Source organism: Thermobia domestica, chromosome 13, assembly GCF_964235325.1.
Source record: "Thermobia domestica chromosome 13, izTheDome1.hap1.1, whole genome shotgun sequence".
Taxonomy (NCBI): domain Eukaryota; kingdom Metazoa; phylum Arthropoda; class Insecta; order Zygentoma; family Lepismatidae; genus Thermobia; species Thermobia domestica.
In genome coordinates, this window is record NC_137466.1 from 6,783,519 (window position 1) to 6,811,124 (window position 27,606).

A 27,606-nucleotide genomic window follows, 5' to 3' on the forward strand; every position below is an offset into this window, starting at 1 on the left:
AACAGTATAGAAAATGAATTCTGCTCCCCGAACATTAGTAAAGAGAAATGCAAGTAGGTGGACATTGAACGTAACCTACATCAAATTAAAAGGAACCTATTCTGTGATGACATGAAAGTAAAAGGAGCACTTACGGAAAACATTGTCGATGTGAAAATAGTATGTCTTGACTAGACTTCGGATTCTTATGCACTTAAAATTCATGAAGTACACATGCAACTAAAATCTTAAATGTGTTAATATATGCACTTATTTTGCTCTAATAATGCAATACAAAAAAGCATTTTCAAATATGCAACAAAGTAGTAACAAATTTTGTAGTTGAAATGTAATATCAAAAGTATACTTTACCTTTCAGGGACCTCTCTTCAGATTTTTTTTTTTTTTTTTTTTTTTTTTTTGACAGTTTGTGTAAACCCAGACAAATTTGGAAATAAAAATACAGTAACATGAGAACACGATCTTGATTCTTCACATTTGTATTTTACATTTGCACTTACTTTACACGAAATAATACTAGCTTAACTTTTCTCCACGTTTCCGTTGTACAAGAAAAAAAAAATTCGTGTTTAATAATTTAATCATGCCCATAATTAGCCTTACAGCTTTTTCACAAGATGCTTCTCTATATTTTTGGTGTAAATATTTTACACTTGTAGTCAGAAAAGACCTTCAACATCAACAGGTGTTATTGCACAATATTTCTTGTGAGGAGCAAGTATCTATATTTCATGGCAAGTTGAAATATAACCCTTGAAGTTGTTTTCTCATGTCTATTTTGTTTGATAGTTTCTGAAAAGAGTATCCATCAATTTATTTTCCTTAAAGAGCCCGAATTCACCAGGAGCTGATTGGAGCTCGTGCTGAGCTTCATCAACTAGAATTAAGCATTCATCGAGCAGCATTCTTTGTACTAATTGTTTCTGAATTAATATCAACACGATATTACAATGTCTTTATCATTATGAAATTTCTGTTAACCTGCTTTCAGTTGTACGCGTCTTCTTCCTGCTGATCGATTGCTAGGATTATTGATCTTCCATAAACTAGGCATTGCTCCATCCTTCAATGCAGAAAAGCTTTCTTTTGCATATACATAAATGCACTGAAAATATAAACTAAAACTTTATTTATTCCTGCTGTAAGAATACATTTGAAATGAAAAATCATAGAATATGCTGAATATGCTCTTAAGCACTAATTATGTACTTACCATGCAATATGCATTTATGTTCATTACAAAGCTTCAAGTTCGAGCTGTATTACTGTTGTTAGGAACCCATAATAAGTTTAACAGAGTTGCATATAGGCAAACAAAATATGCCACCCCCCCTCAAAATAACCTGAAATGGTTCTTTTTAAAGGCGGCATTGTTGATTTTATAACTTTGGGTTCCATCAGCTAAACTGGGAAACATTTTTACGTATATGGTGAGTCTGTTAGTAAGAAGTCTCCTGTGGGTCCAATACGTTCCTCACATCATTTTATTAACAATCTACTGAGTGAAGATATGAAAGTGTTATATTTATTTTAGTAGAATTATGTATCTCATATTTCTTTTAGAATATTTATGTATCTGAAAATCCATGCCATAACGCAGTTTCTATTCTACTTTGTGAAAATTGGTCGCCTGAATAAAATCGTTCATTTCCTGAACCCGGTCACAGCTTGTGGCCGATCTTTTAGGAACATTGCAGAATGGATAAAAGTTTAAAGAGTTGTTTTGCCAAGTATGTTCGTTTTGTTCGGGAAAACCACCAAAACATTTGTCGTAATAAGTTACTAATATAATGGTCTATACCTTGTTGACCTGCTAAAAGATTTCTTCCTGGGAGCTGCTTACATTATTACTAAAAGGGAAATATAAAATAAAATTTTTATGTATCAAAAGACCGAGTTCGAGGAAGGAGATATTCTGGCCATTGAAAGTGTGGGGCTTCCTTTTCCAGACAGTGGGGATATATATATATATATATATATATATATATATAGCTGTCAGAAAAAAATCCGCCTGTCATTGAGCAACCTACAATGAGTTTACGACCACTCTTTGCCATTTAAGGTTGCCAAGTATATGGAAGTGATGACATTCTCACGCAAATACATGAGAGTAATTTACAATGGATTACCTCAGACACTACACTGGATCAGCCAGAGGTTAATGACGGGGAATTTGATAATTAAAATTCAAGTTTTGGTTTGATTTTAATAAGCATATATAGCGTGTTCCTTTTCAGTATTTTCAAAATAAATAATAATGCTTTTTTTTTTTTTTTTTTTTTTTTTTGCGAAATCTTTACCCAGAAAGTTAGTGTACCGCCATGTTTGGCTACAAAGCGTTAACTCTAATATTCAAACATGTGGCATATAACATGTGCAGCATATTTTTCACTGAGATACCATTGCAAGAAGCAGTATCCTCCAAGGTATTAATTACGACGGTTTTCAAGTACCTCAAAATTTCAGAATGTTTCCTTCAATTTCTCGAAATTTCATAAAAGTTAACCTATCTTCATTCTTGAGCAAACCCTTCAGTTATTACAATCCGCTTTGTCACATTTTTTGTGAATTGGAAAAGTGATTAATTCTCTGCACTGTTGTGGTAATTCCAGCCGGTTTCAGATAAGGAGTGTTTACCTTGTTCCACAATTTTTATGTTCTTAGCACATCTTTGTTAATTAGATAAATTGCTATTTTCGTGCTACAAGTGGTAGCAATGTTCGGTCTTCGAAGCTGTATACAGTAACTAGTTTATATGGTAAAAATTTATATGTATTAATTTTCCTTGAGTTCCTCCTCTAACAACGCTATTAATAAATGAGTATTGTTAGTTTATTATTATGAGTCCTTATGCCTGTAATTATCTAATAATTTCCATGCATGAGTAATGAACATTTTCTTTGCTGTTATTGTTTATGGATAAATTTATTATTTACATCTGTTTAAAAATAACACTTTTTCAGTATTTGTGCCATACACTAAAAACTGCTTTAGACAGAGACTCGGACGAATTGTACTCTTGTTTACTTTGTGCTAACTGTAAACTGAATTTCGTACTAGATGTATTCATTTATTTCTAACGAATTAGGTTCTTGTATGCCAATGCCAATTTTCGGAGTAAATCACTTTGGAATGTACTCGTGAAAAAAAAAGTCCGTTATTTTTTCTGTGTTCCTAGTTAGCACTCATTGTACGATGTACTTGAAAAACAATTCATATATAATATTTACGGACGAATTGCCCTTAGTTATTTTTTATTTTTTTGCCTAATTTCAAACCCCTTCTTGTTTCTTTGTCTTAGTAATGGTATTTTACCATTGCAGACAATGCAACATTTGATCTTATAATGGTCCATTCATCCTTTGGCGTAAATTTTGGTGAATTTTAGGGTAGAGGATCACTTACTTCTTCACGTATGCCTCCGATTATTTTTTATTACTTCTTACTGTAATGATAAACAGTAATTTTCGATTATAATTACATAAACCTAGCCACATATCTTTATAACATGACCTTCTGCAGACCTGTGGATCAAAAGTCACCAGATTACTGGTAATAGCTTCCTGTCTGATCAATAAGACAAGGTTTATTTTTCTTACTTTCCTGTGTCCGCTTAATGCTGGATACTTGATTTTTCATTTGTGCTTATGATGCGAGAACTTTCCTGCTGAGTTCCGCTTTATGCATCGCCTATTAAATGATTAAGCCACTTGTGTTTTATTATTGAATTGATTACTTTTGCTTATGCATTAACGAGGTCTTAAACAATAAGCTATATTGTTTTTATGGGCTCCGAGTCACACTGAAACTTCTGCACTTGGTATGTCAAATTTTGGATGTTTCTTGTGATCCTGCTGTTCACGTTACCGAACATGTGACGAGCGCACTATGCTTGCGAGACAATACAGACACAACCGTGTCAGCAGTAGTAGCAAGTCGTGGATTACACCACCATTTTATATAGAGTGGGGGCAACATAGTGCTTAGTTAATATTAATAATATTATTGTGTATGGTCAGAGATAGGCAGCGAATAAAGTTTAGTAGTTTTTGGAAAGTGCAAGAAGTTCATCTCCAGACTACGCTTTGAAATCATCACTAGTTTCTCCAATTCCGAAAATATAAAATAGCGATTCTAATGTCGAAATATGACCTGAGGTATTGCTCACTGCTTTTTAAAGCTGTGTGTTCCACAAGATATTGAATCAGGTATTACGAGTATTGGGAGTACGTTTTAATTCTTTTCTCTTAGAAAGAGAACTTGCTTCTTTGAACAAAGGTTTTGCAGATTTTTCGTGAAGTGAGGGAATCTATTATCGATTTCAACATATATATGTGTGTGTGTGTGTATTTTCGTGTGTGTATGTGATACACTCTTGATAAGTGCATAATCATATAGACTTTCTCTTTTGACATACATAAGGTACGTATTCCAAACGTGACAGCTAGATGTTTATGAAAATTTTTACCCTGACTAATTGTGAATCGCTTATCATCATAGTGATATTTACCCGGTGCGGAAAAGCCCTGTTTACCCGCTGCGTATAATACATATGCTAAGCAGTAACCGGGTGAAACTGTGCCGAGTTTTAGTCCCAAAACACCGAAAGAAAAGCACACAATGAAGAATATAATACCTGTATATTATACAGGTAACCAGGTGCATGTCGGAGAGGGACACGCGACCAAGAACACGGCAGTGTTGCCAACCCAACATAAAATTGTAGCTTTACAAATAGAACGTGTGTCATTTCATGGTATTAAAACAATTGGATAAAACGTGAAGGAAAATAAGGAAAAACGGGGTTATCATTGTTGCAAAATTAGGGAAATATGAGGCTCTGAAGTTGATATATTGGGGTCCATACAATGAAACGAACAAGTGTATAGGAACAAGACCGCAGAAAATCCAAATGTACCGGAGGGAGTAAAATACAGCATGTACAGCATCCAGTGACTAACGAATTTGATACGTCATGTCGAAAGTGCGGCTAGAGCGACTTTTCTATTGTATATATTGGTGTATTAAAATATTTAGCACGTGTATATTACTGGTAACCTAAGTGCAGTGTATTTTATCTTCATCGTTGATTCACATGCTAATTATACGTTTTCTATACTCTTGATTCACACATACCACAGTTCACTTACCTTTGCGAATCAATTCTGATGCACTTTCTTGTCACAGATTTGTTGTCTTTCGTGCAACAACTTTTCTGTACTCTGTTCATGCATTAAGCCTTTATTTCTGTAATTGGAAGGGATGCAGGAATTTATACAGTGTTGCAACCCCAAGACAGTTCGTTTTATAACCCTCGGAAACGGTTTGAGACATCGATTCCATACAAACGCCATTGCAGTTGCTGCGCTACAGGAAGACTTCATGTTTACATTGCCGCATAGTGTCTCATGGAACTACTACTTTCTTCGGCAACTCTACCATATGTCCTTTTCGGCTGAATCTTCTATCAAGCCCGTTAGTGACTGGATGCTATGTATCCTTTAGTTTACTCTCTGCTGTACATTTATTCCTTCTGCAGACTTCGTCTTCTTGTACATTATTCATTTCCCTGTAAGAAATATAAATTCTCCATTTTAGAGCCTCATATCTCCCTTATTTGGCAACAATAATAACCCACCTTTTGCTTATTTTCTTTCACGTTTTATGCCAATTGTTTTAATGCAATAAAATGGTATACGTTCTATCTGAAAAACTATAAATATATATTGGGATGGCAACACTGTTTGTGTGACACTACTCCCGTGTTCTTGGTCACTTTTCCTGCTCTTGTAAATCTTAGCTTACGTGCGTACATTTTCCGTTTTTGGGGTGTAACTCTGCACAGCCTCACCCGGTCACTGCTTAGTATAAATATTATACGTAGCGGGTAAACAAGGCATTTCCGCAACGAGTGACCATGACAACGACGATTATCGATCTACAATTAATCAGGGTACCAATTTTGATAAAAATCTAGCTATCATGGTTCGCATACGTCCCTTGTTAGTAAATCTGAGTTCTCTTTTATGTTTATTTGTCAAATGAGACAAATGAGCGGAAAACCAATGTGATATGAAGAGCATACTTATACCGTAGCTATATGATATAAGACTTTAACGTATTAAATCTAATCAGATGATTGGCGATACCTTGTTTTAGGGTCGAAGGCATAGTGCTCAAAATCTGTAGAAGGAATTTACCCGTTTGATACGAGACACCTTCTACATCGTGAATACAAAATTGTAAGGTAGAAGGAAGTTCTTTTCAAAATTTAATGTCTGCTTTTTTTTTTTTTTAATTTGTTATCTCTAACTGAAAGATTGGCATTCGGTACTGTTGATATGGTAATCATATACTAACGGGAATTTATGCGTAACGTATACAATTCAATTTGCATCTTGCAGTAACATTCATGTCGTTTGAAATACTTTTCCGAAAGGGCAGTTCTAGTTGCAGGCCTTCGACTGACCATTGTCATTTGTGAAGAAAAAATGATTCCTCTAACTTTTTCGTTAATTGTGCATTGAATGTTGACACTGTGCTGATTCTAAAACGCACAAATTCAATATAAGTAAACAAAATAAAAATTAACAGGTTCCGTGGATGGTTTCTGAAGCAGAACTCAGTTCTTCACAGCTGAGTATAACATGGTTGAGCATTTTTTTATAGAGAAAAACGTATAGGAATCAAAGCAATTTCACATAAATGTTCGAGCATTGCGTCCCCTTCGTATGTCTGTCGCGAAAGTTTAGTAGTTTGTGGAATTTTAAGGCTTAATGCCAATGATGCCACGTTCTAGGAGAAATTTGTTTGGATATATAATAATTTATAAGAGTGATAATGCTGGCAATAGTTTTTGCTGTAATCGTGGCGATAAATATTGATATTGGAATAGGCTTGCCATGCATCTACAGATGTATTTTTTAAAGATTCAGCTGTCTACACTACTTGCAATCGAATTGCAATAAGAAACCACCTACTGGCCAGGTTCGCGAGATGTCTGCTGAACTATAAACAATTCACATCAATGACTACCTTGGAAAAAAAAGATTCCTTTCCCTCGTATCTTGGCTTGAATTAAGCTGGATTACATAGCATTCTCACATGTACAGTCTATCGTATTATAGTTGGTTATTAAGACGCAGAAAGAAAGACTAAAGAATTTTGAAATCAACGTTTTCAATAAGTTTCTTAGCGTGAGGTGGACTAAAGAAAGTTAACGTCACGATAGCTATAGTTGGCCTTTGCAGTAAATAGCCTAACCGGCATAACCGTGGGACGTAAAACTCAAAGAGATCAGATATTATTACACAAATAATGAAATCGAAATATCTATAATAGGTGCGTTATATCGCTTGAGTCAGTAGTACGGATAGGGATAGTAAAATTCTTGTTCGAGTAAAAGCCGTATAGCCGATTTGGTAGGTCAAAACACGTTAAGAGAATCACATGAAAATGTGTGATTGGAATCAGTAGTTAGCTTGGTTTAGTCTAGGATCGTACCTAGTAGAGAAGCTTTATTTGTAAGGCTGTGAGCCTTCCGATTCGGTCAATCACAGAAGAATTAGTACCGTATATTACCGACTGTCTACTAATACTTAATGGTGAAGGGCATATTCTATTTTCATCAGTGTTTAATATTGGATGCTATAATTGCACAGTGTAAATTACTGTTAAAACTTTATATGAAAGGCTGTTGCAATTTAATTACTTCCAATCTTCTTTTATACATTGACGAACGTATGCACACAATGTTTTTTATTAACTAGTAGCCAGCAGAACACACACCTGATTACGAGTGCGCGACGTAAGTAACAGTGTCCAGAAAACCAGTTTGTAACTTTGACTTTTCAATTTCGTAAATCGTTCAGTAGATACTATCAGGTCCTAGCCTACGTATATTCGCCTCATTAAGGATCCATGCTAGTTCATGATCTTATGTTATTCAAAGGAAATATTGAGCAGTTTCTGGACGCATTTTCACAAATAAAAGGGACTTTAACTAAACTAATATAAATGAAGTGTCTACTCTTTTCTGAAAGCGTTGGTAAAGGATGGGAAGGAAGATATTACCCAAGGTTGTAATTTGAATCGTGACTCCTTTCCTAGTTTTGTCACTATAAGGGTTTATAAATGCTGAATGTTCATCACGTTGTGCATTTAGTACCATATAATTTGTGTTCTCTCTAGCGTGCGTTTGAAATGTTATGTATGAAACACTTCCAAGTCCGTAGATATACTGAGGAAGTTGTGTCCGCTATGTTGTTCCATGAATAATATACTGTAATGACTCTTGAATGTAACATGTTATACGAATTTGAATTACGCAGGAAGAGAGTATGATTCCTTGACATGTTTTCTTAAAGAAGTAGAATATTCCACGTAAGTAAAGGGACACGTTAGAACGGGAAAATATCGTTATTGAGTAGAAAAATAATAAAAATGCATAGATTTGCTGAAAAGATTCCAAAGTCCTATGTAATCACACTTGCAGTTTTAGAGGTTGCACATGTTAAAATATCGAAACAAGTTATATGTTGTGTTTAAAATGTCTAGCTTCACAACTGAATAACATTTCGTGACATCCGCATGGAAATATAGTTTTCCTAAAATTTCTTGTATGATAGCCAAACTAATCAGCAAATTGCATGAGACAATGTGCGATTAATATCTGTGTATTAATTTTGTTTCATATTAAAATTTTATATTTTAAGAAAACTAGTAAATTGCCTTCTTCCGCCCCTTTAAGCTTCTCACACATATTTAGTAACGATATTATATAGCAAATTTTACCTCTAATATAGTCATCCCGTCAGATACTTTCTTTTTATCGTACAATTAAAACCCGTTCGGTTACTATGGATCATCCATCTTAATGAAACTAACGTAAACAAAGGAAGAAGAAGCAATGTAACATGCTAAGAAACAGTACCAACTGCAGTTTAAAATTTAATTTCAAGTGATTGTTTACTATGATAATAGCACAAGCTGGATGTGAAGTACACCTACTGAGGAATTTTTCGCAGATAGTTCCTCTGCTACTTCTTAAATACGGTATATCCCTAACCACTAATGCACGAGCAGTTTTTTTTTCTTTTTAAATAAGACTTGTGTGCTAATTCTCTATATCTAACTTTTGACGATAATTTTTGCCGTAGATGTTTAATCTGCCACCTCTCTTTGTGGTATCCATCTCAATGAAAGTAACATAATAAAAACCGAAATGAAGGTAAACACCCAAATCAGTTCAGTTGCCCTACCTAATGTGTAACATATTTCTTTCGTTTTTTAATATGCAAAGTGGAGCATTTATCTTGACACATCCTTTTAACTTTAAAAGGAACAAACAATAAATTCTTAAGTTTTCAACAATGTAAATAACACCGAGGATACGTTGTTTAACATACTCTATAATAGCAATGCTTGAAACAGAATGTATAATTTTTCTTCGAATAGCATTGCATGAGGTTGTTAGATTTTGAACTGTATATGTTAAGCGAAAACATGCAGTATCATACGTATTTTTGAGTGTTTGAAACACGACCTTACAGCATGCGAAATTTCTAAATTTTGGAAGCCAATGGGAGAAGAACCTGTCCTCATTACCGAATAATATCAGGTCTTTTAAATAGATGGAAAGTTACAGAAAATTGAAAACTCGACGTTTTTCAAAAGTCTTTGTTCCGGAGAAGTGATTAGATATGTATAGATTTAACCGTGTGTATACATTTCGATACAGGTAAAGATCAGAATCTGTAGTAAAATATAATACCTGAAAGAATTTCAAGGATAATAAACCGGTAGTAGTGATTGTTATACTGCTTCAAGTGCATATTTTCTGCAAAATTAAAAGAAAAAAATATAGATTCCATATCATTCTTTACTACTTTAATAACAGCTTCTCGTAATTGTAATTCAACAAGTTCTCGCAAGTTTTAAGTTTTGTGGCACAAATATTAATGATGTACTACATATCCAACCTGTGATTTCGTAGCTGCATTTTGATCTATAACAATGAAATTGTTATTCGGTTGTGTAACATATGTACATTGGTTTCCATTGAGTTAAGCTTGAATTTGTGTATGTAAATATAGATACTGTTTGAGATAGTAAAGAAGGAACATAGTATTGTGTCGAGATTAGAAATGGCATGAAAATCTGTTACAACGAGGAACATAGTATTGCTTCGAGAACAGAAATGTTATGGAATCACCTTCATACTTCTTGGTTCCATATTTCTTTAAGATTTCATTTAACAGTAGATTAGTATCAAACTTTACTTTATCACGAAAAATAATGTGAAAAGGCTGGAAATGCCTTCCAGCCTCTTTAACGTGAAAGGGGCTGGAAATGCCTTATGCCACGTATTTGAGATACGATACCAAATGTAGATACAAGCAAGTATCTTCCCATTATTACATTATTATGCATGCAAACTTATTTCCTTGGTGTTTCATATTATTTATCTTGATTTTCGTTTCCTAGATAAAAATTTGTTAAAAAATTATCTTCCTAGTGTTATTGTAATTCAAACCCACTCATTTTTTTTTTATTTTTCATATTACTAATTTTGATTTCCGTTTCTTTCTTAAAAATTTTTTTTCCAGTTTCAATGAATATACTCGCTCCAGAAAAGCGAATACGTTTACTAGACGAAAGGAAACAAATACTTATTCATATGACAATTCCCATATGTGTAAGGAAGGAAAGGGGTTTAGTCCACCTTCACATTCAGGAAGAAACTTGTTCAGACATTCAGATGAAAAAGATCAGATTAGCCGGAAACATGATGAAAAGGGATTTATTGCAAATTCACGTTACGGAAGAGACAAATTAACAAATAAAAGTGAAAACAATCACAAACGCAATGAGTCTGGAATGGGATTTATTGAAAATTCTGGTTTGGCAACGCACACCTCTGTTCAGACAGGTGGAAGTTGTCATATATGCCAAAATTGTGGAAAGGGATTTACTTGTAAAGCATATTTGTCAAAACACATGCAGATTCATACTGGTAAAAAACCTCATGCTTGTCATGCGTGTGGAAAGAGCTATACGCAAAGTTCAAATTTGGGAAGACATATGTTAATACATCAATGCGTCAAGCCTCACAAATGCGCAAAATGTGGAAAGGGATTTGTTGAAAAATCGAAGTTAGCAAGACACCTGTTAACACACACAGGTGAAAAGCCTCACATATGTGGAGAGTGCGGAAAGGGATTTAGTCAAACTTCGTATTTGGCAACACACATGCTAATACATACGGTTGTAAAACGTCATGTCTGCCCAAACTGTGGAAAAGGATTTATTAAAAGATCATATTTGATATCACATATGAAAATACATACAAGTTTTAAGAGTCACACGTGCCTACACTGTGGAAAGCAATTTCTTAAAAAGTCATATTTGGCAGTACACATGTTGATACACACCAAAGAAATGCCTCACAAGTGTCAACAGTGTGGGAAGGGATTTTCTAAAAAGAAATACTTGGCAACACACGTGATAAGACATACAGGTGCAAAGCCTCACATTTGTGAAGAGTGTGGAAAAGGTTTTTATCACGATGCAAATTTAGCAAAACACATGTTAATACATTCTGGTGGAAAGTCTCACGCATGCGAAGAGTGTGGAAAAGAGTTTATCTATAAATCGAGTATGGCAAAACACATGTTAATACATACAAGTGTACGGCGACACACGTGCCTACACTGTGAAAAAGGATTTATAAGAAAATCAGACTTAGCAATACACATGTTGATACATACTGGTGAAAAGCCTCACAAATGCTTGGACTGTGGAAAAGGGTTTACGCAAATTGGAAGTTTGGCAAAGCACGTGTTAATGCACGAAGAGAAGAATGGCCATATATGCGAAATTTGTGGAAAGGGGTTTAAGTTGAAACAGCATTTGGTATCACACATGTTAATACATACAGGTGAAAAGCCTCACATGTGCCAAGTGTGTGGAAAGGAATTTAGACATATTTCAGGAATGAACACACACATGCAAGTACATACACGTGTCAAAAGATACTCGTGCAGAGACTGTGGAAAAGGATTTATTACAAAACAACATTTGACAACGCACATGCTAGTACATACATATAAGAACCCATTCACGTGTGAAAAGTGTAGGAAAGGATTCAAATATTCTTCAAGTTTGGCAAAACATATGCTAATACATACAGGTGTACCACGTTACACATGCTTACTCTGTGGAAATGGATATTTTATGAAGTCAGATTTGGCGAAACATATGTTAATACATACAGGAGAGAAGCCTCATACCTGCGAAAAGTGCGGAAAGAAATTTAATCGAATTTCAAATTTGACACTACACAAGCAAATACATACAGGTGTAAAAAGCCACTTTTGTTTATATTGTGGGAAAGGATATATCAGGAAATCGGATTTGGCAGTACACATATTAATACATACAGGTGAAAAAGTCACACATACCAACAGTGCGGAAAGGGGTTTAATCGAAACTCAAGTTTAGCTACACACATGTTAGTACACATAGGTTTAAATCTTGATACGTGCAAAAAGGGTTCACTGAGAAACGACAGTTTGTAAAACACATGTTAAAGACTCATACGTAGTAAGTGTGTGTATTTATTCAAGGACCACATATGACAATACGCACTCCACAACACTTCACAAATGCAACGTTTGTGAACATATATTTAGTCGAAGTATGCGTCCTGCAAAACATGCTAATGCATACTGTTGAAAACTATATTACAAAAGTGTGATAGGAACCTATTTGTAACACATGCTAACTCAGGCAGGAAAGATGTATCAAAGATTCCAATTGTTTTTGAAATAATTGGTGGATAATCAGTTTTGACAACTTCCATCAATGCGTACACTCGAATAACATCATACCTCGGAAAAGCATGAAAGGGGATTCCGTCGATGCTCAACCTAGGCCTAGGGCACGTTAACCCACTAAAGTCAAACAACGTATATAGCAGAAGGGTCGGAAAGGAATTCATTACGAAGTTTATATTGGGTAAAAGACATAATAAATCATGCCAAAAACGAATCTTTTATGTTTAAAGCACGACGAAAGGGATTTATTTTTAAAACAATGGCGGCAGATAGTATAAAGGTAACAGTATCATAGTGTCAGGGGTGCGAGAAAGGATTTAGACAAAGTTGAAGATTTGCAAGAAATGTTGACACATACCGGTGAGAAATACCATGGAGGATAGCAGCGTGGGAAAGATGTAGGCGAGGTTCACATGTCGTAACACAAAACAGAAATGATTTAGGATTCAAAAGTGTGGGGAAAAACTTCGTCTAAAATCAAGTTCGGTAAAACAAAAGTTAACATACAAATCAGAAAAACCAGGCAGGAAATTATTTAGTCAAATTTCAAATCTACCAGCAGTGGATAACACACACACGATATATCTGGCAGGAATGTGGCGAAGGTTTTTGACAAAATTATTTTCAACATATGTTAGCGTGTCATGTGAGAAGTCTCACAGGTGTCAATGGCTAAGGTAAGGGTTCAGTCAAAAGTAAAATTTAGCAACCAAGAGGGCTTCATACATGCCAAGAGAGAAATGATTTAGTCTAAACTTGTCAGTCCAGATGTTAACATATGCAAGTTTTACACGTAACTTGAGTCACGAGTGTAGAAAGGGTATTACAGAAAACTTACAAAGAGTAACATACATAGCACATGACCCGTTTGATGAATGGGGAAATAAACTTATTAGGAAATCAGGTTGGCAAGACTTATGTATATATATATAAGAATGAGGATACTGGAAAGCAATATAAATCATAGTTAAAACACCATCTGTTGGCACGTATAAATAATGAAAATCATCATGTCTTAGTGGTGGGAAGAAATGTAATTGAAAATTATATTTGACAAAATACATTTGCAAATGTATGTAAGAGAGCGGATTTTAAAATTTCAGAAAACATTTCTATTCATACATGCATGTGTATGCAAAAATATCCGTATGTACATAATTTAAACAGTTTACTCCACTTCGATATATATTTCTACCACCAGAGAAATTGATCGAAAATGCTACTGACGGAAATTTTTGTCTCCTTGGTAGTTGCTTAGTACCTTCTGAACTCTTTAAGATATTTCAAATGTAAAACTCTCGTCCATTTTTCGGCAAGCACATGCTGATTTCTTTAAGATTTGGGGCAAAAAAATAGAAACAAAAGAAACCTCTGTTAATACAGAAAGCGACGTAGAATGATTGAGGAATTTTAATATATATTAGCAAATATGAAATTAATTAAGCCGAGTTATTCTGGTGTACTGCTAGTGTCACAAATTCAAGTACAAACAGGATCTTTTATCTGATACTACCATTCCTTTCTGACAATTTTTATAGTGTGTGTTGTGTATGTAGTATGGTAATTATCGCCCTGACCTAAACCGATCTTAGTGAGCAACCATTTTTAACCTGGCGATACATAGTAGTACATGTTAACTAGGTGGCACATTTCCACCGTTAGTCGCCAGTTTCAAGCCTTGTATATACAACACTTGTGTGTGTATACTCTTTCGTAGTAAGATTCTGGCTACACAACTGAATTCAGGTGCTGTCCTCATGGACTTATCATCAATGTGCAGTGCTGTTTCGTCTCCAGAATGACCTTACCGAAAATAATTAGAGGATGGGATTTCGAATCGGTCTACACTTTCTTGCGGTAACCCCGGCCAAAAATAATTGTTCTTGACTAACTGAAGAGCGTTTCAAACCAGAAGATTTTCAGTAATTGTAATCACTATATTGGCTCCGCCATTCTAAATTTTGTGATTTTGACGTCAGATTTTGAATTAGCTCTCCTAACCCCCCTTGCGGTATGTTTTCTTCAGCATTAAATGATTGTTTTCTGTCTATGCTTGGACCCACCCAGTGTTGGGCAAAATCAATTGAAATCAATTGCAATTTATCAATCAATTGGAAGCAATTGCTCTGAAAATTAATTGCAATTGTTTCCAATTTGTAATTGACAATTTCAATTGCAATTGAATTCAATCATAAAATTTGCAATTAAATTTTCGTCAATTGTTAATTGGTCATCAGGCAATTGAATCTTTTGATAGTTAATTATCAATCGCAAACGGTGCAATTGAAACACTTAATTGTTAATTCCAATTGACAATTAAAACTTGTAATTGTTAATTGCAATTGAAATCAGCAATTAAAATTGAAGATAAGAAGATGCGTGTATATTGTGTTGTCCACTTGTTACTGTTGTACATATTTCAAAAAAGGTAACTATAAGAAATACTGGATAACTAGTATCCCTTCGCCCCCCCTGGGAAGAAAGCCGTGAAACTAAGTATTTTTAAAATATATTATGTTTATAGTTCTATCCCACTCGAAAGAGCTCTATATGCACGTCATGCATACAATAGGAATGGGCACGAGCGAGTTTTCTTTAAAACTCGACTCGAAGCAGACATCTGAGAACTCGGCTCGAAATTTTTTCCCAAACGACTCGAATTCGAATCGAGTTTCCAGTCGAGTCGAGCCAATCCGATTTAAATCCTTTGTGTACTTTCAAGTACTACTCTCTGCAAGTATCGTACAAAGACAATATAATTATCAATAGTACTACTACTACTAGTGTAACTAATTATTATTATAACACCGTGTACCTCTATAAACATCATATAGGTGGTTTGTATCTGAATACTAAAAATTAGTTGACTGTTGATCTCGGTCGTCAAGAAATCTACAGGAGGCAATGACCGGTCAAGAGGTTGTAGGTTTGATTTCAGGAGGAGGAAGTATTCGGGCTCAAGCCAAAAATTGTTAAAAGTTATAGGACTCCAGCCAAACAAGTTCAAAACTGCTCTGTCAACGTCTCAAGCGGCTCGCTCACAGCACATTCACTTATCGACCCGAACTGAGAAGTGAGCCGAGCCAACAGCTCATACAACCGAGCCAGCTCGAGCCGATGGCACACACGAGCCGAACCGAACCGAACCGAACTGATTGCTTACACCAACCGAGCCGGTTCGAGCCACCTGCTCAGTTGAGCCGAGTCGATGGGTCATCCCAACCAAGCCAGCTCAAGCTGTTCGCTCAGTTGAACCAAGCCGAGCCGGTTGACATTACTAACCAGGTTGGGTTTCTACTTTGGTTAAAAAATTGGACCGTGCAGTTCTCAACCTTGATGGTAAGAACTACAGTATATACTTATTATATTGGTGCTCACGGCATCATTAACCTGTTCCGCCACCAACGAATTTCCAGGTGCACTCATGTCCAAAATTGTTGTGGCATGTCTATAAATATGGTGTAGGAATATAATTTGATAACGAATTCGCCCGTATAATGTTAGTATGTGTATAATCGGCAAAGACATGTTTGTAGCAAATTCCATATCAAAAGAGCAGTAAACAAGAACAATAAAATGAAAATAAAATTTTCTTTAACACTTAGCAACATTTTATTTTCCTCATTCTTACAAGAAGACAGTTCTAGATATGCGACAATAATTTTGGACATGAGTGTATTTGTTTTTCATCTTTTGTGTCGCTTTGTGTCTATTCCCACGTTTTGTGCGTCACCGGAAATGCGTCAAATTGGATCTACAAATATGACAGAACAAGTTATTGCTGTTCCACCACCAATGAATTTCGAGGCCGTTTCCTTCACATCGCTTTGTGCCGTTTTGTGCGTCAACTTTCATGTTTTGTGCGTCATGGGAAGTGGGTTAAAATGAATGAAACATTTGAGTTTTACGTCCCACGATTATGCCGGTGAGGCTAAAAGGAGACGGTGATTATGAGTAATGAATGAAATGGTGGAATGAAGAAAGTGGGAGGAAACGGGAGAACCCCGAGAAAACCAACGCACACGATGTTTGTCCACTACAAAGCTCACTTGGCGGTGGCTGGGATCGAGCTCGGGACCCCAAGCACCAGAGGTTAACGCTCTACCACTGATCCACACGGCCCCTGGGTTAAAATGAGTTCCCAAGGTGGAACGAAAATGAATCACTGTTCCGTCACTAACGAATTTCGAGGTCGCTTTTGCATCGTTTAGTGCGTTTCTTGCCGTTTTGAGCACGTATTTTCACGTTTTGTGCGTCACCGAAAGTGGGTCAAAATCGGCTTCGAAGATGGGCGAAAATGACCAAGAGTTCTGCCACTATCGAAATTCGAGGTCGTCAATTTTACATCGCGAATCCTTTTGTGCGCCTATTTCGACGTTTTGTGCGTCACTGGAAGACGTTCAAAATGGACCTCGAAGGTGGGACGAAAATGACCCACTGTTCCAGCACTACCGAATTTCGAGATCCTTTCGCATCGACTAGTGGATTTTCGTGCTGTTTCGTGTCCCTATTTCCAGGTTTTGTACGTCACCCGAAGTGGGTCAAAATGGGCTTCCAAGATGGTACGAAAATGACCAAGAGTTTCGTCACTATCGAATTTCGAGGTCATTAATTTCACATCGCGTACCCCCTTTGTGCGCCTGTTTTGACGTTTTGTGCGTCACTGGAAGACGTTCAAAATGGGTTTCGAAGGAGGAACGAAAATGACCCACTGCTCTGCCACTACCGAATTTCGAGGTCCTTCCTTTCGCGTCGATTAGTGAATGTTTCTTGCCCCTATTTCCACGTTTTCCGCGTCACCAGAAGTGTCAAAATGGGCTTCCAAAGTGTGACGAAAATTACCACTGTTCCGCCACTATAAAATTTCTAGGTCGTTTCTTTCTCATCGTTTAGTGCCTATTTTTAAAAAAGTTTACTGTGCCTACTTCCTCGTCTTGTGCGTCACCGGAAGTGAGTTAAACTGGCCTTCAAAGTGGGATTTAAATGACTCACTTTCCGCCACTACCGAATTTCGCATTGACTAGTGCCTGTTTTTTTTTCAGTTTTGTGCCCCTATTTCCACGCTTTGTTCGTCACCAGAAGTGTGTCAAGATGAGCCTCCAAGGTTTGACGAAAATGACCCACTGTTTCGACACTATGAAATTTCTAGATCGTTACTTTCGCATCGTTTAGTGCCTTTTTGTCCTTTTGTAAAAGTTTTCTGCACCTATTTCTCGTCTTGTGCATCACCCGAGATGAGTTAAACAGGCCTTTTAAAGTGGGAGTTAAATGGCTCACTGTTCCATCACTATCGAATTTTGGAGTCGTTTCTTTCGCATCGTTTAGTGCCTGTTTTTTTATGTTTTATGCGTCACCGGAAGTGGCTCAAAATGCACCTACGAATATAAGTAAACAAGTTAATGCTGTTCAGCGACCAACGAATTTGGAGGACATTTCCTTCACATCGTTTATAGTGTATTTTGTACCGTTCTATTCGCCTACTTCCACGTTTTGAGCATAATCAGAAGTGCGTCAAAATGGTCCATCAAGGTGTGAGGAAAAGGAGCCATTGTTCCGCCACTATCGAATTTGGAAGTCGTTTCTTTCGTATCGTATAGTGCCTGTTTTGTACCGTTTTGTGCTTCTATTTCCACTTTAGTGCGACAACAAAAATCGCTCAAAATGACCTACAAGTATAGCGGAATAACTTAATGCTCTTCCGTTCCATCGAATGTCGAGGACGTTTCTTCACAATTTTTATGCATGATTTGTGTCGCTTTGTGCATCAAGGGAATGGTTTAAAAGTGGGATGTGGGATGAATATGTCTTTTTCTGCCATATTTGTAGGTCCTCTTTGACCCACTTTCGTTGGCGCACAAAACGTGAAAGTATGCGCAGAAACGGTACAAAACATGCATTTAACAATGCGGAAAAAGCAACCTCGAAATTCGCTACTGGTGGGAAAGTGGGTCAGAGTTGATGACAATGGGTTTTGGTGGGTGTGGGGTCACAGTGGGTGAGTGGTTCATGGTGGATGATGGGTCAGATTAGGTCACGGTGGGTCATGGGTCACGATGGGTGGTGATTTAATTGGTCGTGGCTAAAGTTTACATTGCCCCACGCCCTCTCTGAACTACAGTGTTGAAAATTAATCAGTGAAAATCAATTGCAATTGAATTAATTGCCAAGTAATTTCAATTGCGATTGAGTGACTAAATTCAATTTCAATTACTTTCCACTGCAATTACTTTCAATCAATTGATTAATTTCAATTGATTTTCCGTTATTAATGGCCAACTGAAATTAACAATTAACCATTACTTATTTCAATTGTTAATTGCAATTAACAATTAAATTTACAGATTAATTGTTAATTGTTAATTCAATTGAAATTTGCCCAACACTGGAGCCATCCCTAACATTCAAAGGGTTGTTTCTACCCTTAAACCCGCGCCATTGCCGAAATAAAAAATACGTGCCGATTATTTCTCCATGTTCTTCAAGTTTGCAAAGTTTCATCCAAATCCATGAGTGACACTTCCCTAAATTTCCTTGAGTTCGACACTCAAAGTAAAATCATAAAAATTATATCAGGCTTGAACCTCATTTATGTTAAAAAAATTGATGGAGATAAGTCTCGTGGTTCAAGAGTTATTAAGTTTTATATATATTTCCCATCTCTCTCCCTTAAGTTCTACCATGAAAATTCTATGATGAAATCACCCAAGGCTCGGACTTCATCAACGTTGAAAGCTTGATTCAAATTGGTCCGCTGGTTCAAGACTTATTAAGCCACGACGGGGCTCAGTGGTAGAGCGTTCACCGCCGGTGCTTGGGGTCCCTGGTTCGATTCCAGCTTGCGCCGTGTGGACTTTGTGGTAGACTGACACCGTGCTCGTGGGTTTTCTCGGTGTTCTTCCGTTTCCTCCAACTATCTTCATTCCATCACTTAATTCATTTCTCATCGTCATCGTCTCCTTTAGCCTAACCCGCATAAACGTGGGACGTAAAACTTAAAGATTTTATTTCTCATTTTATTAAGTCACGAACATAGTCACCTTTATTTTAATTACATTGATTTTTTCTATATCTCCCCGTCCGCCCCCTTCCCAATATTCCTCCATCAAAGTGAGATGATAAAAAGATTCCATGCACGAACCTAAACTATGTTGAAAATTTCATTCAGATTGGTCGCTTGATTCAAAACTTATTAAGCTATATTTATTTTTAATATTTCCCCCTCTCCCTCCCGTAAGCTACAACACCAAAACGAATAGTTAAAATCACTCCCAGGCCACAACCTTATCAATATTAAATATTTGATCGAGATAGGTTGGGTGGTTCAAGAGATTAGGAGTCACAGTCACTTTGAATTTTATAATATAGATCAGTATTATTATTATTTGCGTACTTTGAAACTTGCACGGCGAAATCACTGCATAATATGTTTTTATTTCTGTAATATTTTCTGGATTGTATGTTATTTGTTTTTTAATGGACACTAATTTATCTCTAGGTCGTCGAATAAATAATTTTCGTTATACATTTTGGTGCAAATAAGATTACAGGAAGAAGCCGGTTCGTTCCAGACACCAGGGCTAGCTTGTAAAGTAATATGTGGCTTGTAAGTAGGGTAAGTACAATCTCGCTTGAAGCTTCAGGTGGCATGATAGTGTAGGGGTAACGTGACGGACTTACGAATAGTAGTGCTATCTAACATGAGTTCAAATCCTGTTCACGCCGCAGTTGCTCTTTTTTCACAAAGTGATTGTGAAAAATCGACTTCTTATACTACACGAGCAATACTTAAGAATGTGGAGAAAAACACGTTCATCATGATAGAGATGATTTACGAATGTTGGTTTGGAAAGGGCAAGGGAGTTACCAGGACATTCGGAACTCTTCACTGATCTCCAGAATACACTTTGCGTGTTATCGTTTTCAGAAAGAAACACTACACCATTTGTTGATCACAGGCTGGATAAAGCAATCGGTGGCGTAGGGGTAAAGTGCCAGATTTCCAAATGGATAGTCTTGCTTCGATTCCCCATCAAGCCAGATAGTATTTTTCCCATAAAATAATAGCTGCAAACAGAGGTTTATCTTCTGTTGGTGAACTTACAAGGCAATACTGAGAAGAATTCGAGTAAACAATGTTTGCGTTCTTCATCATACACTGTAATAATAAGTATGTTTCATATTAATATTAGTCCCTGTTTTTCTCTATTTCTTTCTTGACGTTTCTCTATCCTGGTTTCCATCAATCACTTCTCCTCCCTCTCTCACCCGCACGTGCGTGTTCCAAAGTTAAAACGGAGCAAGTGACCGATAGACCTGGTCTGGAAAATGTAATTAACTGGCTACTTGAGCGTCGTCTTTTTCGTGCTCTGCGGTCAACATATCCAGTCCTGGTCATCTCTAAAAGAAATAATGTTTAAACGCAAGGGAATAAGCAAAATATTTTTTTATCCTCTGGATTACCGAGTCTCAGTTGAAACACCGGACCACTGCGCGTTTGAATCCCAGACCCAGTGGTGGTCCATAAGCAAACATCATCTGACTGACACTGATCCGTTTGACCTCAAGCGTGTTCATCCATCTTGTGCGAATTGCAGCGTTATACCCCTAAAACTGATGAAATCCGTGCTGGATGTCAGGAACAGACAAATTTTCGGAAAAGGCTAAAAAACTGACATCATCTTTGGTTACTTGAAAACAAAATTTTATTTATACTAGTTCGACACAAAATGTGTTTCCATCTTATAAATCAATTTTGTTTTATTCACGTTGAAATTTGAAAGATACAAGGTCTGCTACATCTATAAGGAACACCCAATTTTCCATTCTGTCATTTGTTAGTTTTCATTATGATACCGTTTGGACTTCTAATAAAGGGTATTTCAGATAAAAATTTTGCAGTAAAACAGCACTCGTTTATTTTTTCTAGAGCGGTCTCGCGTTCGATTCCCGGTGGGAGCACTCGGTCGAAAAAGTTAAAACTTTTTCAGGCCAGCCACCTTGAATGAGGTTTTCCTCATTCACACCAGGAAAATGCCGGGGTGGTACCTAACTTAGGTCCCAGGCCGCTTCCTTCCTTCCTTTTCCCCGGATTGTGTGCTCGCCGAAGGACGTCATCTTTCAAACGTTAAGGTCCCGTTCATTCGCGGCCACTGAGTGGAAACACTGAGTTGCGCCACTGCTTGTGAAAAGACGAGCAACCGACAGCAGGTACCAAAGCTTCTTGTTATTTTCTGCCCCCCCTTTTTTTTATTGCTCAAGTTATGAGTGGTGTTGCCAGGACACACAGAAATACATGGAACACGCAGAAACACACATACAACCGTTCATGGTTCGAGATTTCAGTGTCCATTCGGCGACTATCCGGTTCATATAGTTCATAGAAGCATTTCCACTGTCTCAATTTATTCCACTTCGAGAAATGGCTGTTAATAGTAAGCAAGCACTTTTTACTTTGCTGCTCAAAAAGAAGAAACGTAGAGGGAAAAACGAATGTCCGTGCATCCTATGCTATCAACGAGATTGCAAACAGGCCTGTATCATACTTTGTATCGTAATCTCTGTGCAGACAAAATGAAGTTCTTTAACTATTTCCGTATGTCGAAACCTTCGGTCGAGCGTATGTCGGACTATATCCATATGCATATTACTTCCACTTTTTTTTTTTTTTTTTTTTTTAGGTGTTGCAGCTCCAAAGTCAACATAAACTTTGTAATTAATTTCTCAATTTATATTCTTTTGTTAGACGCAGGTAATACTCTTCCACTTACCTATATTTTTGTTTATATATTTTTATTACTTACTCCGGTGCTTGTGGTCTCTAGTTCGATCCCAACTCGCGCCGTGTGGACTTTGTGGTGGACAAACACCGTGTTCGTGGGTTTTCTTGGGGTTTTCCGTTTCCTCCCACTTTCTTCATCCCATCATTTCATTCATTTCTCATCCTCACCGTCTCCTTTAGCCTAACCGGCATATCCGTGGGACGTAAAACTTAAAGATTTCATTTCATTTTTATTACTTAGAGTTCAACTTCATTTCAACACCTACGCTACTAGGCTACATGGGACGTAGATCTACAAACCACAGTACCTGCCACCGGAAATCGAACCCGACTCCTGCAAGAATGCAAGTTCTAAGCATTTAGCCACAAAGAATCCCATCAATGTATATATTTGGTTTTGTCAACAACATATTTCCGTCCTTTACTTCTTTCCTTAATGATTTAATAATAATAATAATAATAATAATACATAATTCTGTAAAGACAATAAAGTGGAGCGTGCCAATTTATTCTATGGCGATCAACACTGAAAGCGGAAATGGTTGATTTCTGCCACTACCGATTTGAATAAAGTGTTAAAAGAGAAAATGCGAACTATTCTTAGAACGCTAAGTCGATTCCAAGGAAATCGAACTTGTTCTCTTATCGGTTTTCTTTATATAGATTAATATTGAAACCGGAAGTCGTACTGGATTTCTACCACTCCCGGTTTTAATACAGTATTAAGGATGGGGATGGAAGATATTCTTGGAACACTTAATCGATTTAAGAAAACCCCTTCTCGCTATCTATTATGGCTTTCGCTCTAATGGTTGTTTTTTTTTTACCATGTCCGGTTGATTAATCGTCTCCATTAACCAACTCGGACGAGATACCATAATCGCTCCACATCTATTGCAAAAACAGAATATAATAATTTGGCATTTGTCCAAGAGTTATCGTAGGAGTAACGGACGGATAGACTAAGAATACAATATTATAAGTCCCGTTACGTGATAATAATAATAGTTATAAATGTATCCGGAAATGATTCATTTGGCATAAGGGGTAGCTGCTAATTAGGTGATGAATGACTAATACCCAAAAAAACATAATAAACGACTAGGCAGAGTTGGATTTACCACTAGTCCCGAGTCTAGGGGCGCAACGTTTTGAGGGGAGCACTTTGAATAAAAATTTAATTAGCAAGACGAAGAAAAGTGCAAAAAATATTATATTATTATTATTAATAATAATAATAATAATAACAGAAGTCAAACAGTCTCCAAATAATAATTGATTTAGCAAGTCTATTGGCGTTAATCATTGGTCGTCGAAGCTAAATAGAATTTTAACGTTCTACTTGCAGTAGACAGTAGCGAAGAGGCGGGTAATTATGGTGTACTGCACATCCCTCGCAACCCTCGGTGCATGTGCTCCTCAACACCTTGTTATAATATAAATCTAGATAAAGTTCAACAATCCGACAAGGGCGCCCATGTTGTGGTTTACAAGGGGGGGCAGTATAAGCGACGTTTCAAAAATAGTTTCAAATTTTGCTGTAACTAATGTACAAATTCTATTGGATTTTCGATATTCTGAAGTACAATTTCCTCTAGGGGGCAACTGCCCCACCTTGCCCCTCCTGATGGGTGCCCTTGCAATCCGATTATTTTATTTCCTTTCATGAAATTCTTAGTGTTGGAATATTCAAGGTATTACGGGCGAAAATTCAAAACGAATTTATTTCATTATTGGGCCAACGCATATTGTAAAACTCATTCTCTATAACTATTTCAAACAACAAGAAAAGATCGTGAATTTATAGTAATTAAAGTCTTTCTTCACAACATATATAAAGTGAAAATTCATTAAAATTTATACTAAAACGAAATAAAGGTATGCATAGAATAAGTTTTTCATTATTATTTTCTATTTATTAAAAATTTCCCCCATCGGGGAGGGGTAGTAAACCCCGCGACTAGGGCAGGCACGGAAAGATCAAGTGTGCATGTTTCGTCTGATCAGCACCTTTTCTTCTTTTCTTTCTTCGTTTTTTTTTTCTAAACAACATATACATACATTGGCATCGAGATACACTGGCAAGCTTGTGCGGTGACCACCACTGCAGTGTCCCCGTACGAAGGTTACAATTTAAAGCAATGCTTTTCCTCGAGTGACGGACACTGAGAGTTGCTCGAGACAGTTACGCAAGAGCGGTTGGTGGCGGCAACTGTTTTAGTGGAAGCAAACGAAGGCAGGCAGCAATTTCAAGCAATGCTTCACAAGCAGTTGCTCCACCGAGTTGCGCCACTGCAGTGGCTGAATATGAAGAGGGGCTAAGGACTAAATAGCCTTAGATGCTGAAAGCCCAGAAATCTAAATCCTAATCCTAATCAATTTTTCTATCCTGTTTTCTTTCTTTCTTTCTTTTTTTTTTTTTTTTTTTTTGGTTGAGTTTGCATTAGTAGTCTGGAATAGAAGATACGACCTATGCTACCTACTGGGCTTATTAGAATATATTTTGGATTAGTATGTCCAATAAACACTACCGAATTTACAACCGAACCATGCGCAAACAAAACGTGTGTGTTAAACTTTAACATTATCTTAGATCTGTCTTGGAGATCTACAGTTCTACTAAAAATTGACTATACTATCCTTTTTGAAAGTAACTTAATGAATGTTTCAAGCATCCTCTATATATTCGTATAGTCCTGAAAAAATATATAAAACAAACGTTATTTCTATATTACTGTTGAATTTCAGGAAACGGAATTTTATAATGTTAGGTTTTTTCTTACTACATTAAAATTTCACATTTTTATTAGTTCTCCCTTTCCTTTATCCTCTTCTCTCCCGTTCACTTTCTCTCTCGCTCTTTCCCTCTCTGTCTCTTTTTCATTTCTGAACCTCTGTATAATAGACATGCATTGGTTTCCATTTTTCTTTGTGTTGGTATTCACGTTTCTCCCTACAGCAACTTATGAAATTTGTTTCTTCTCGATTTTGTTGTTTCATTTTTTTCGATACTAACATGTGTAGTTTGAAATTAAAATTTCGCTCATGTTATTAACAAATTTCAGTATGGGAGAGAAAAAAGCAGGAAAGAGAGGGGGTTCACGATTAGAGGATGAGAACGTATATATTATATGGCCTAGCTGTATGACGTTAGCTGTCACAAGCTTTTAGATGCGGATAGATCTTTGTTGTCATTCGTGGCACAGTTGTACAATTGGCGTGGATTCATGATCTGATTTGTGTATAGTCTTTCAAGACTTCCTCTTGCAGCATTTCTTTTCAGTGCACCTTCAATAGCTCACTTCCTTGCCATGTGAGGTTGCAAAGGAATTCCATTCAAATGCCACACTATAGTCATGAGAGTGCATACAGATGTTATTGAAGTTTTTCTGGTTCTTGTACTAAGATGCAGCTTCATCAGAGAGGTAAGGTATTATTGACATATTGGAAAACTTGTCTTTAAGGATTTTCACCAGTTTTTCCTGGAACAGATGAACTGCAACAGTGTCATGTCTGAGGCATTCAGATATCATCACCACGCTTATGTGCTGCAATACACCCTTCTCACGATAGAAGTCTACAAATGATTTAACAGTTTCTTGGGCACTATCCCAGTAGTATCCCTGTACCTCATCCTGTAGCACAAAGGAGTCAGAGATCACACACCAGTACAAACTCTTCCGGTTTCAAGTTCGCTTTCTGTTCAGTAAGGTATACCGATTGTTGCTTTGCAATAAATGAACGTTTGAAGCACCTCCAGCTTGTTGCATAGATCAACTACAAATTCGTCAGCAGATTTAGTTATTGTCTGCAGAATTTCTTGATCAATGGAATCTCACTGTTTGTAGGTCACCTTCGATTATGTGTCCGTCTATCAGATCCGGAAGTTTCTGCTTAATGTGCGATTTTCCTGGGCATTCAGAGCACTCATTATCTTGCACTTCTGTTGCATTGTCACACACTGTTCTCCTAAGAAAGTCCTTGTATGTGAGGGAGATCTCTTTTACCCCTTGGTCATCTTGTCAACATTTGTTCCAGTAAGCAACAAAACATTTTGATGAATGGTGATCACAAACACACACACACTTTGTCTTCCACCTGTACCTGCTAGATTGCCGTTGTGGAAAATCCAATTTGGCCATTAGGATTCTTGTCATTGAAAACGAAGTATGCGTGCTTCAGATTCATCGGTATCAGACGTTTTTGCATGTGGTTTCTCCCTCTCTGTTTATGAACAGACGTGAAGAGTTTTACCCAAGGATCTAACGACTAACATCGTCGCTGTTGTAGAAAGCATGGATTTCTTTGATCCTTTTTCTCAGACGATGAGCTGGAGCACACAGTTACAGATAATGCTGTACCTGGATCACGACAATATCCACTACTGCCACTCGGAAATTTGCTACTTAGTCACTGTGATCTTATTAGCTATGCTTGAACACTGGGATCAGGAAATGAGACATAGGCACTTGCAACTAGACTTGTAGTCCAGTCTACAGCCAAGAAGCTACTGTCAGGCAGTGTCAATGTCCTCTACTTTTATACAGGTAATGAACCTTCTAGAATGTTCCAGATGATTCGACAGCCTTCCAGAATTTTCAAATATTTGTCAATGCAATGTCCTACGATTGGTAATGGAATGTTCCAAAGATTTCACAGGATTACTAAATTACAGATTGCACTAGAAATATATTACTGCCAGGTTAGATACACTTTACTTCACCAGTACTAACAAACTGCCAATTTCATTTGACCTAGGAGATCTGGGTTCGATTCCCGGCGGGAGTTCATATGGTTAGGATTCCACGTTAATCAGTAGGTCCACGTCTCATTTAGCCTCTCTGCTAAACGGGATGTTAAACAAAATCAACTTAAATTGCCTACTTTTCACATTTGCACCCCAGGTGTCTCTCTCGAGATGGTCACACGAAAATCATTGTAGATTCCAAGCCCATTCATTCCCCAAGTTCACATTTGACAAAGTATGCCGGG

The 27,606-nt window shown here is 36.9% G+C and overlaps 1 protein-coding gene across 3 annotated transcripts in view; it reads left to right on the plus strand.

Moving 5' to 3' along the window:
* LOC145668001 (uncharacterized) overlaps positions 1-26,299 on the plus strand; it is a 51,718-nt gene extending 25,419 nt beyond the window's left edge. Inside the window, exon 3 of one of the 3 annotated variants that reach the window (XM_081735446.1) lies at positions 20,332-26,299. In XM_081735446.1, coding sequence (XP_081591572.1) covers positions 20,332-20,347 — 16 coding nt within the window. In that variant the 3' untranslated portion in view covers positions 20,348-26,299. Of the gene's footprint in view, positions 1-10,607; positions 20,267-20,331 lie in introns of those variants that run through there. The other 2 variants (XM_081735445.1, XM_081735444.1) reach the window with 2 other exon arrangements.
* Positions 26,300-27,606: the final 1,307 nt, after the last annotated feature.